This window comes from Salvelinus fontinalis, chromosome 30 (genome assembly GCF_029448725.1).
Source record: "Salvelinus fontinalis isolate EN_2023a chromosome 30, ASM2944872v1, whole genome shotgun sequence".
In the NCBI taxonomy this organism is placed as follows: Eukaryota; Metazoa; Chordata; class Actinopteri; order Salmoniformes; family Salmonidae; genus Salvelinus; species Salvelinus fontinalis.
Genome location: NC_074694.1, coordinates 31,456,265 through 31,468,185, shown reverse-complemented (window position 1 = coordinate 31,468,185; position 11,921 = coordinate 31,456,265). Strand labels below are relative to the sequence as shown.

The 11,921-nt window shown below is 42.9% G+C and overlaps 1 protein-coding gene across 2 annotated transcripts; it reads right to left on the bottom strand.

The window, feature by feature from the left end:
- Nucleotides 1-936: 936 nt before the first annotated feature.
- LOC129829040 (WW domain-binding protein 2-like) lies at nt 937-9,428 on the bottom strand. Of its 2 annotated transcripts, none has more exons than XM_055890476.1 (8): nt 9,199-9,428; nt 6,216-6,324; nt 5,956-6,094; nt 5,334-5,426; nt 5,082-5,225; nt 4,814-4,936; nt 4,522-4,592; nt 937-1,700 (listed from the first exon to the last, which is right to left on the bottom strand). In XM_055890476.1, the coding sequence occupies exons 1-8, from the start codon at nt 9,255-9,257 to the stop codon at nt 1,653-1,655; spliced, it is 786 nt and encodes a 261-aa protein (XP_055746451.1). In that variant the 5' UTR covers nt 9,258-9,428; the 3' UTR covers nt 937-1,652. The 2 variants fall into 2 exon arrangements, with proteins under 2 accessions (XP_055746451.1, XP_055746452.1); XM_055890477.1 differs by lacking the exon at nt 9,199-9,428 and adding an exon at nt 8,597-9,127.
- Between the last annotated feature and the right edge of the window lie 2,493 nt (nt 9,429-11,921).

The window sequence follows — 11,921 nt, the reverse complement described above, 5'->3', positions numbered from 1 at the left end:
CTGAGGGAGAAAGAGAGTGGCCAAAATATTAAGGTGCTCAGATCCGATTCAGAGATTGACCTCAAACATGTCAGTGAAGAACACATCACAAGAGAAGTACAGCCATTACTGTTGTTTTAAGACAGAGACCTGACCTAGTCCGTTATCTAGTGCAAGTCCGGAACACTGCAAAATGCTGTGACGCAAGCATGACAGCACTTATCCTTGATCTGATGTGGTGGGTGAGTTCTAGAATGACAGATGTGGCATATCAAGAAACTGATTAAACAGCATGATCATTACACAGGTGCACCTTGTTCTGGGGACAATAAAAGGACACTCTAAATTGTGCAGTTTTGTCACACAACACAATGCCTCAAGTTGAGGGAGCGTGCAATTGGGAATGTCCACCAGAGCTGTTGCCAGAATTTTATGTTCATTTCTCTACCAAAAGCCAATGTCATTTTAGAGAATTTAGCATTACGTTCAACCGGCCTCACAACCGCAGACCACGTGTAACCACGGCAGCTCAGGACCTCCACATCTGGCTTCTTCACCTGCAGGATTGTCTGAGACCAGCCACCTGGACATCTGATGAAACAGGAGTATTTCTGTCTGTAATAAAGCCCTTTTGTGTGGAAAAATGAATTCTGATTGGCTGGGCCTGGCTCCCCAGTGGGTAGATCAGGGCCCAATTTATTTATTTAAAATTGACTGATTTCCTAATATGAAGTGTAACTCAGTAAAATCGTTGAAATTGTTGCATGTTACGTTTTATATTTTTGTTCAGTATAGTTTGACTAGGATCAGGGATTCACTAATATTCTAAGTAGCTGTCAACTATAACTGACATTATGGTCCCCATCAACACAAAGGGCGAGTCTCAAATGACACCATATTTCCTATATACAAGGGTATCATTTCAGATTTGTACCATACATGTCAAACTTCACCAACTGTTCTTTAACCTTTTTTTATTCAGGTTAGTCTCATTGCAACAACATTTATTTTTCAACAGAGACCTGGTCCAATGATCTACTGCTATGCTCTCATATTTAAAGTAGTCACATTAAAATCCTGTACAGAAAAAATTATAAATAAATAAATAAATCAACAATACAGACTTGCGCGAGCCACTGGATAGATTAGCAAAGAAAAAACTTCATTCAATCCAGTTTGATAGGTCGTCTTAGAAAATAAATCACTTTCCCATCAAAACAACCTGCTAGACCTTCAGCCTGCATGTCTGCCCGTTTCTGCTTTAGCCAACTTGCCGTTGTCATGTCTGGCAAGAAAATATAGGGTTTGCTAATACAGAAAAAGGCAGGTACCCAAGACTAGTACTAAACCTCACCTCAGCCTTAACCTAATATTATGTTAGGTTTCCTGACAGCTTAGGGGCCAAACAAGCTACAATCATATCATCAACCACTCTAGAAGAGCTGTAAGTTACACTTTTTAGTTAAAGTCAGCTGGGTATGATATAATTGTTTAGTGGAACTCGGGTAGAAGGGAAATGCCTGTACACGAGCTTGAGAAAGCTGGGATGGATTCAAAGGGAGCCAGGTAGACAGGAGGTGTTGATGGAAGAGACAGAGGAGGAGAAAGGAGGAGGAAACATAGGGATGGAGAGATGGGGCGGTAGAGGCCGTGGGAGCTGAGATATCGATGCTCTACTTGGTCTTCTTGTCCTCAGTCGGAGAGTAGGGGGGAGGTTTGTCCTGGAGAAGAGGAGAAAAACAGTATTATTACAGATATACACAGTATGGAGGACAAAATCAACTGAGATAAACCAATTTGATTAAAGTACTACATTGATACTATGATAATCTGATTTAATGTCAGTTCCTACACTAGATATAGCAGGATAACATTTGATTAAAGTACTACATTGATACTATGCTAATCTGATATACTGTCAGTTCCTACACTAGATATAGCAGGATAACATTTGGCATTTGCTTTGACTGGTTTCTCCAACCGGTGTGTCTGATTTCGGGCTGTAGCTGTCATTACATTTTGTCAGCTGGTTATTGTCATGCAAAAGACTGCAGGTCTCACAGTAATTGACGATTAATTAACAAACATTTAGCATCTCCAGGCATCAACTCATTATGATATGAAGAAATCTGGCTATGCACCATGCTATATATAGGCTGTAGGCTTGTTCATTTAGCGGACGATATATGTTTATAAGTCCCATGCCATTATGTTATATGATTTTATTTTAAGAATAATATAATTGAACTTAGTTGAATAAAATACAAAGGATATTTTTCATTCTGGATCGAGTGTGCATATAAAGTGGCTATGTTTAGCATAAGTGATCATTTGAAACAAGTCCTATACACTAGATTTAGAGCTATTAGGCAACTTTAGCTGTGAATGATACCTTAGATCTTTGAAATCAAAACATATATGGGCTGCATGATGCGACCATAGGCTATTGATGATTTGAGAAAGTCATAAAAAAAAGCTTCAACTCTGTTCCTTGCTTCAGGCTGCACACGTTCTCTCATCAAGTAATCATATTTTCACCCAACAGACTATTCTCAACTTAGTCTTAACTAATATGTAAAAATGCGTTTTGATTTAGAATGGCAGAAACAGTGGTAAAAGAAAAGACGTATGCACTCGAATAGCGAATGGAGGCCGCTTTCCCACGGTTCATTTTTCAATCATGCTGGGTAGGCTACTCTGGATATTTCACTCCATGCATCAACCACTGTTTGAGGAGCAGGCAGGCTCTCGCTGCACGACTGGGCATATTCTGCCAAACTCTGTATACCATGGGCTCTCCAACCCTGTTCCTACAGCTACCCCAGTGCTCTGTATGCCATGGGCTCTCCAACCCTGTTCCTACAGCTACCCCAGTGCTCTGTATGCCATGGGCCCTCCAACCCTGTTCCTACAGCTACCCCAGTGCTCTGTATGCCATGGGCCCTCCAATCCTGTTCCTACAGCTACCCCAGTGCTCTGTATGCCATGGGCTCTCCAACCCTGTTCCTACAGCTACCCCAGTGCTCTGTATGCCATGGGCTCTCCAACCCTGTTCCTACAGCTACCCCAGTGCTCTGTATGCCATGGGCTCTCCAACCCTGTTCCTACAGCTACCCCAGTGCTCTGTATGCCATGGTCCCTCCAACCCTGTTCCTACAGGTACCCCAGTGCTCTGTATGCCATGGGCCCTCCAACCCTGTTCCTACAGGTACCCCAGTGCTCTGTATGCCATGGGCTCTCCAACCCTGTTCCTACAGCTACCCCAGTGCTCTGTATGCCATGGGCTCTCCAACCCTGTTCCTACAGCTACCCCAGTGCTCTGTATGATAGTATTACGTTTTCATAAGGAAACATTTAATTCAACTGTTGACAGCCCCTCTCTGCTTGCTCGAGAAAGGAATGTAGGAGAGAGAGGAGATGGAAATGCACGGTATAAAGCTAAAAAGTAATGCGTCAGCCTATTAATTATGAAAATATTTACAAGGGAATTTGCAATTTCACTATAATTGTAAGCCTGCCTAGGCCTATATGTTCTCTCCCAGAATCATATATAGAATGTTTGGAGTGTAGCATAAGGTAACCAGTCCATCCAGTATGCATGATAATATAGTCCTCACTCAAAGAAGATTAATAGAATTTTATAGACTCGACCAATTATGTACCAGACATCTTAAATCCGTTTTTCTTATGTTTCTGTGCCATGTGTAATATGCACTAGGCGATGTATTGTATCATTTTAATTCCCTTCTTTCTTGGTGTCAAATATAGGCCTATGCATTTGCATTAGCTCTAATATGCTCATGGGTGTTTTGAATGAATCGTCGCCTTAGAAAGCGCTGTCCATTTCATTGTTAGGCTTTGAAACAACATCCACAACAACCATGTTTTACACTGTTTCAACCTGGTGTTGAACTTCTCTCTTCAAACTGATCAATCACAGTTAGGTGAGTTTTAAAAGCACATACTGTTTTGATAAGTGTTTGATGTGATTTTCAATAGCATTTGCATTGCTGTCAGAGTGGTTAGAGTGACAATAGAGCCCTGAGTACCAGGCCATTAGCAACCTGATGGTAGTTAGCAAATTGGGTACTACCAATTCATGTCCAGAGTGCATAAAAGGAGATTATGTGACTCAAAAGGTTACATGGAATTTTACTGCGGTCCTGACTGCCGGTGTGGTGGTAATACACCACAACAGCCCTAGTCTGACTACTCTCCACCGGAGAGGAAGTGAGCACCTGTTCTCTGGTTGCACTGGAAGTGGGATGTCTCTCACAGGTCTCTGTACCATTGGATTGTTCCTCTCTCATTGGTCCTGTGCTGCTTCCTGCATGGCATTAATTGGCTGTACTCTAACCTGCTCTTTGTTTATTGGGTCAGGCAGCTGTCTGCATTGACTTGTCCTGATGACGCTGCCTCTCCTACTGGGCCAACAATTTAAATATAATGGGGAGAATCCATACCCTACTAAAGTGAAATGTTACATTTGATAAAGTCAGATTTACAGTGGTAAAATGGTAAACAGGTGGTAAACAGGTGTACCTGTGGTAGGTAGGTGGGAGGGAGTGTGGCACAGCTGGTACTGGCTGCTGTCTCTGCTGCCTTTGCCTCGGCTGGGGGAGGAGAGAAGCACAAGTTAATTCATTGTCCTATTATTTAATGCTTTGGCAGCATGGGATCGTTTACATCACGCTAATTAAAAATATATCTAATGAAGGAACTTTGCAAGAGTGAGTTAGAAAGAAAGAAAGAAAAGGAGAGCGTGAGCGAGGGAAAGGAGAGAGAGAGAGCACGAGAGAGAGGAGAGAAAGCGAGAAGCAAAATATATTCTGACCTGCAGGTGTGGAGGGCAGGTCAGGGTTGTGGGGGGCCTGCTGTCCCAGGGGGGCCGAGTAGGGAGGAGGGGGCATGTAGGCCGCAGGGCCATCAAACCCGGCGGGGTTGGGGTAGAATGCATCTGGAAAGAAACAGACAGTGGTTAGATATGAGATGCAATAATACATGGACTGTTTTTTTGTGATTAAACTATTTATCAAAGTCCAATTGGACAAGTACAAAACATTAAAAGGAAGACAGCAGTCGTCTTGGTGTCTGGTCAGTACCTGGCGGAGGGGGGTTGGGGTAGGAGTACCCGGGTGGGGGTCCCGCTGGGTACCCATTGGCTGGGGGAGGAGGGTAGGCATATGCCCCATTGGCCATGTACGGACAGCCCCCAAAGCCACCACTCACAGGCTGCCCTCTGGATGCTGCACAGGGGAAGAGGAGAGGGGGAAACATCCATTTAAACTAGCTATTTCAAAAGGAGCTAGTCACTGGGTAAAATGGTCAAAGATTAAAGCTCCAAAGTTCTTCACCTTGTGCAGCGACCTGTAACATGCACTGTCCAAACTCAATGGCTCCTCCAGCAGCAAACACCAGCTTAAAGGTGGCACAGCCTTCCCAGCCTCCTGAGAGAGTGAGAAGTACAGTTAACTCTTTCAAAAAATAAAAGATAAAACATATTCCAGATTTTAAACTAAAGCGAGCCTGTTCCTCCAAGGTTTGGCAGGGAGATCAAGAAGACTTTCCTTCTATGTCCATTTTAAGCACAGAAGTGGTCCTTGGCTAGGTATGTCTCATAAATGTACTTATTATGCAGTCACTTTACCTCTACTTACATGTACAAATTACCTCAACTAACCTGTACCCCCACACATTGACTCGGTACCGGTACCCCCTGTACATAGCCTCATTATTGTTATTTTATTGTGTTAATTATTTTTACTTTAGTTTACTAGGTAAATATTTTCGTTACTATTTTCCTAACTGCATTGTTGGTGAAGGGCTTGTAAGCAAGCATTTCACAGTAAGGTCTACACCTGTTGAATCCGGCGCACGTGACAAATTTGATTTGATTTATGTTTCTCTGCTACTGACAGCGTGAAGTTCTTTGAGGTGTGGTGGGATGCAGTCAGTCTCATTCTCTCACACACAAACCTCCGGGCTCTGCGCTGACTGTGCCTTTGATGTAGTTGGCCCCCAGGACTGGCTGTTTGACCTCACAGCCCTTCATCAGGTAGAAAGGCATCATGAAGGAATGCAGAGCATCATGACCCCCCTTCGCCACAAAGATCACCTGGGGACAGACAACCTGGATTACGCTCATCATTTGCTTTCATATCTAGTGCCTATAGGGTTAGGGACTGGGTTGGGGTGTGTGAAAAATGTGCACGGTAAAGAAGTGTGTCTCCTCTTACCCTGTAGGGAGTCAGGAAGACACTCCCCTTCTTACTCTTCCTGAAGGCATCAGGCAGGCACTCAGCTTCACAGAATACAAGCTCCACGTTCTCATAGCTCATCAACACACTGATGACACACACACACACACACTTTTGTCAACATATAATTTTGAAGTTGCAAGTCAATTCAGTGTTAATTTACCTAACTCAACATGACAATTATTATTTTCCATAACCACAGATAAAAATAAAAGATTTAAAAGAGCATGCTTATGAGATCAGGGGGGCATTGTGCAACTGTCCGAGTTGGTCAGTTACCATAAGTGGTCCATTGCTCATCTCCAGTAAAGAGCTAGTAGGCTGTAATAGGCTTAGGCTTGGTGACACACTAGTGGCTGGCTAGATGGTTAGTTACAACACCTTAATAGGTTTACCTGCCATGCCCACATGACAGATACGTAACGCGTATTTCCGGGAAAACGGCATGATTAGTGATTAGTGGAGTAGCGTTGAGTGTAGAGGTGGATCAAATAAATATTCTTAGTGTTTGTGACGCCCGCCGTTTGGTGGGAAGTAGACCCGGTGGCAATGGCAAGACGGAGAATTCCCAGCCTGTCTTGTTGAGCTTTGACAGTGTTTCTTCCTGATAAGGTCAGGTTATAGTTGCTATTCTGTGAGGGCCTATGTTCCGAACCAGCTTCGGTGCTTTAGATGCCAAGGATCCGGACATGTTGCAGCAGTGTGTAGACAGGAGATCCCACGATGTGAGAAATGTGCAGGAGGGCAAAGTCAGAGGGAGTGTACAGTTGGGATAGAGAAAGCCCTGTGTCAACCGTGGGGGTGCCCATGCAACTGGGGATCCAAAATGCCCTGTGAGAGAGACAGGTTGAGATTGCCAGAGTTTGAGTAGGGCAGAAAACGTCCTATGCTGAGGCAGTGATGAGAGTAGAGGATAGCCCAAGGGTTAGTTAGGCAACTCCAAGCCCCCAATTGAGTAGGCCTGAAGAGAGAGAGCCAGAGAGGATGGGTTTTAGTAAGGTTGGATTTTTTGCATTTATAGCCATGGTGATCAACTGCAATGCACTGATGGAGCAAAAATCACAGAAGATAGATCTGGTCGTTGCAGCAGCAAAGATATTTGGGTGTGAGAGATTTTAGTGCAGAAGATCTACAGGAAATTTTGGGAGAAGGGGTTCTATCCTCCCAGGCTGACGGTCTTCTGTAGGATCGTTTAGGTAGTGGAGGTGGTGGGAAAAGTACGGTACCCAATTGTCATACTTGAGTACAAGTAAAGATACCTTAATAGAAAATGACTCAAGTAAAAGTGAAAGTCACCTAGTAAAATACCACTTGAGTAAAAGTCTAAAAGTATTTGGTTTTAAATACACTTAAGTATCAAAAGCAAATGTAATTGCTGAAATATACTTAAGTATCAAAAGTAAAAGCATGAATCATTTCAAATTCCTTAAATTAAGCAAACCAGGTGTCACAATTTTCTTTTCTTTTTTTAAATGTACAGATAGCCAGCAATCAGACATAATTTACAAACAAGGCATTTGTGTTTAATGAGTCCACCAGATCAGAGGCAGTAGGGATGACCAGGGATTTTGATAAGTGTGTGAATTGAACCATTTTCCTATCAAAATGTAATGAATACTTTTGGCTGTCGGGGAAAATGTATGGAGTAAAAAAGTACATTATTTTCATTATGAATGTAGTGAAGTAAAAAATAAACAGTTGAGTACAGATACCCCCCAAAACTACTTAAGTAGTACTTTAAAGTATTTTTACACCACTGAGTAGTGGGATGGGGTGGTGGGTTTCTGGGGATACTGTATATGTGCAGGATTTGATGGTGCTGCAATTTAGGTTTTTGCTATTCTCCTTTATTTTCTTGTTTTGTCACAATGTGGAATGCACATTCCAAACTAACGCAGCAATATGCCAAAAAGGGTCTAGTTTGCCAGAAATTCACAATAGGAAGAAGAAGACGAGGTCAAATCATGACATCAGTGATCTTCAGGTCAGAGTTCTTGAAAAATGCCAGAGTCTCAACCGTTCATCCGTCGTTTTTTTCAGAGTTCCCAGTTGTTTTGAACGCGGCATAAACTCAACCTAAACTGATGAGCTGAAGTGACACTGACAGACAGTCAACACACGATTTGATTGTCATCATTATGCAAGAGTTAGCTTCTGAGTCCTGGCCAAGTTGTTGACAAGGCAAGATCTATTAGCTAGTTTGCTAGGTGTCTGAAAGAATACGCAATGTCAAAGCTACAATACATTGAATGGCTAGCTGGTAAGATACACAGAAAGCTAACTAACGTTACATAGCTAGACATTGCCTAGCTACATAGGGAGAATCTCAATTGCATACTCCTAGGTTCCCCCCCTCTGACCTTCTCCTCCAAATGGGTTTTGAGGAGGTGAAGAGAGGACGAGGAGATTCTCCCATACACACAGCTAACTAACGTAACTCTACCAAAGACATTACAGTATGAAGACGGGAAGGAATTGCTTCTTGAATAGAAATTCCGGATCACGCTTGAAGGCGATGTTGGCTAGCTAAGCTCATGCGCAGAAACACGTTGGGGTCGTCTCACGCCGAACTGCGCATGTGTAGACCATCAACTCAAAGGCACTACTTCGATATAAAGTCGTTTTTGAGGAAAATAAAAACGTGTCAGTTTGTCACTTTCACGAGGTTGGAGTAATAACATGTTCAAATACTTAAGACATTGGCTCGAATCTAGGTGGTGCCTTTACATTTCATGAAAATTAACAACCAATGAATATTTTTTCACTTCTCTCATTGACTTCTCAAACCCCAAACCCCGGCCTGGTCTGTTTAGTCTGCTTCGCAAGCGTTCACAGAAGTCTAGTGATGTTCCGTATCTGTGTTAAGAAACTCTGTGCGTCTACTACCGCTAGCTTGCTCACGTTGACTGAAGAGCATTAGCTAGCTAGTATGAGCAAGCTAGCTCTAGCTATCTAACGTTACCTTTCACTGTTGGTGATAATGACGCCTCCGGATTCTGAATTGTTCTTGTTCAAAGCCATTGCGATGTCGCTTCGTAACTACCGAGTGGAATGAACAAAGTAAAAGACTGACAAATGCAGTCTCAAATGTGAACTGGATAAAATCGTTGTGTAGTTTCACTAGTCCGCCTGCTTCACGGACCACTTTTGTTGTGATGCAGATGCGCCTGCACTTTCTGGCATGTTACGCCCACACGGCGGTGTCATCTCAAAGTGTCTCTCTGGTCATTTCTAGAGAGAGAGTGGACGACTTTAGAAAGATGTCATTAATTAAGGTACACAGTGAAGTGGTTTACCATACTGTATTTTGTTAAACATATTAGCAGTTGAATTTGAAAGAGCTCTACAGTACCCAATATTTAGGCTACTTATTGACTATGGGTGCAAGCATAGCTGCTGGAAATAGTGGTGCTGAGTAGGGTGTGCCTAGTAGTCAGTTATTGTAATAAATATATGGGCAGGTTTCCAGATACAAATATGATAAGAGTATTTTTTTTATTATCCGTGATTTTTTTTTGTTGATTTAAAAAAAAAAATCAGGTGTCAGCACACAACTTTCGAATGTCAATCATTCATATGTGCGAGTTTCTAAATAACTCAACTGGCTAGTTTGCCTGTCTGTAAAGATGGGCGGGCTGTACTTTGATCCTGCTGCTCTGATAGAGCGTATTTCTGAGTCCACTCGCTTCAGATCACTTTTCCTCACATGTTTTCAGTCTGATCATTTAGATTGCTGCTGCCTGATACTAGGATTTAACTTTCATTTATTTTTAATCCCTTTTTCGTTGTATCCAATTGGTAGTTACAGTCTTGTCCCATCGCTGCAACTCCCAGTACGGACTTGGGAGAGGCAAAGGTCGAGAGCCACGCATCCTTCGAAAAACGACACTTAACACAATGCCTGCTTAACCTGGAAGCCAGCCACACCAATGTGTTGGAGGAAACACTGTACACCTGGCAGCTATGTCAGCGTGCATGTGCCCGGCCCACCACAGGAGTCGCTAGAGCGCGATGGGACAAGGGAATCTCAGCTGGCCAAACCTTTCCCTAACCCATGGCCTGAACTCGAACCAGGATCTCTAGTGGCACAGCTAGTACTGCGATGCAGTGCCTTAGACCACTGCACCCCTCGGGAGGCCCCTGATTTTACTTTTTAAACATTATTAGTCATTTAGCAGACACTCTTATCCAGAGTGAGTGTATTCATTTTCCATTCATACTGGTCCACCCGTGGGAATCAAACCCACAACACTGGCATTGCAAGTTCCATGCTCTACCAACTGGGCCACACGGGACTAAGCATATGGTGAGGACGTTCGCTATCAAGCTATCAATATGGATAACATCAAAAAAATCGGGACAAGTTTAGAGAAAGAAATATAAAATGCTGATGCGGATTCTGACCAGTGGAAGCTTCTGAGGACGGCTCATAATAATGGCTGGTATGGAGTCAATGGAGTGGTATCAACCACATGTAAACCATGTTTTTGATGTGTTTGATGTGGCACGTGCGCCGAATACAACTTTACTGTGAAATGCTTACTTACAAGCTCTTAACCAACAATGCAGTTTTAAGAAAAATACGAGTTTAGAAAAGATTTACTAAATAAACTAAAGTAAAAAATAAATAAGTAACAATAAAGTGTAAATAACGAGGCTATATACAGGGGGTACCAGTACAGAGTCAATGTGCGGGGGTACAGGTTAGTCTAGGTAATTGAGGTAGTATGTACATGTAGGTAGGGGTTTAGTGACTATGCATAGATAATTAACAGCGAGTAGCAGCAGCATACATAATGCAAATAGTCCAGCCATTTGATAAGCTGTTGGCTTGGGGGTAGAAGCTGTGCCTTTTGGACCTAGACTTGGCCATTCCATTGACTCCATTCCAGCCATTATTATGAGCCGTTCTCCCCTCATCAGCCTCCACTGATTCTGATTGAGTGACAGCAAACTTGGCTGCCCGCTGCAAGTTGAAGAGACAGACCAAGAAGAGTTGAAGAGACAGATCTAAACAGCTTCTACCCCCAAGCCACAAGACTCCTGAACATCTAATCAAATGGCTACCCAGACTGTTTGCATTGCCCCCCCCCCCCCCCCCCCCCCCCTTTACGCTGCTGCTACTCTCTGTTATTATCTATGCATAGTCACTTTAATAACTCTACCTACATGTACATATTACCTCAATTACCTCGACTAACCAGTGCCCCCGCACATTGACTCTGTACCGGTACCCACTGTATATAGCCTCGCTATTGTTATTTTACTGCAGCTCTTTAATTATTTGTTAACTTTTATTTCTTATTTTTTTAGGTATTTTTCTTAAAACTGCATTGTTAGTTAAAGGCTTGTAATTAAGATTTCACTGTAAGGTCTACACCTGTTGTATTCGGCGCATGTGACAAATAACATTTGATTTGATTTGACACACACACATTTTTTGCAGTGAGAAACATGCAGGGAAGTATTTTTCTAACATCTACATAGGCATATTAAAACATTTACGGATATAATTACAAATATGGGTATGGCCATGTCGGCACACCCCTAGCGCTGCAGCACCCCCTAAAAAATGGAGCCTTTAGTAGTCCTGTATTAGCGCATCGATATAGTCGTCTGTAGCGCGGGCAAAAACATTTATTCAGCACTGCAGCACCACCACCCACCGTCAGCAAAAATATCTCA

Bases quoted from the DNA above. Each gene is read 5' to 3' on its own strand.
- LOC129829040 (XM_055890476.1), bottom strand. From the start codon at position 9,257: ATGGCTTTGAACAAGAACAATTCAGAATCCGGAGGCGTCATTATCACC. The intron at 5,427-5,955 runs GTTTGTGTGTGA...TCACTCTCTCAG, and splicing joins AGTCAGCGCAGAGCCCGGAG to GAGGCTGGGAAGGCTGTGCC. The intron at 1,701-4,521 runs GTACACCTGTTT...CCTCTTCTCCAG, and splicing joins CTCCCACCTACCTACCACAG to GACAAACCTCCCCCCTACTC.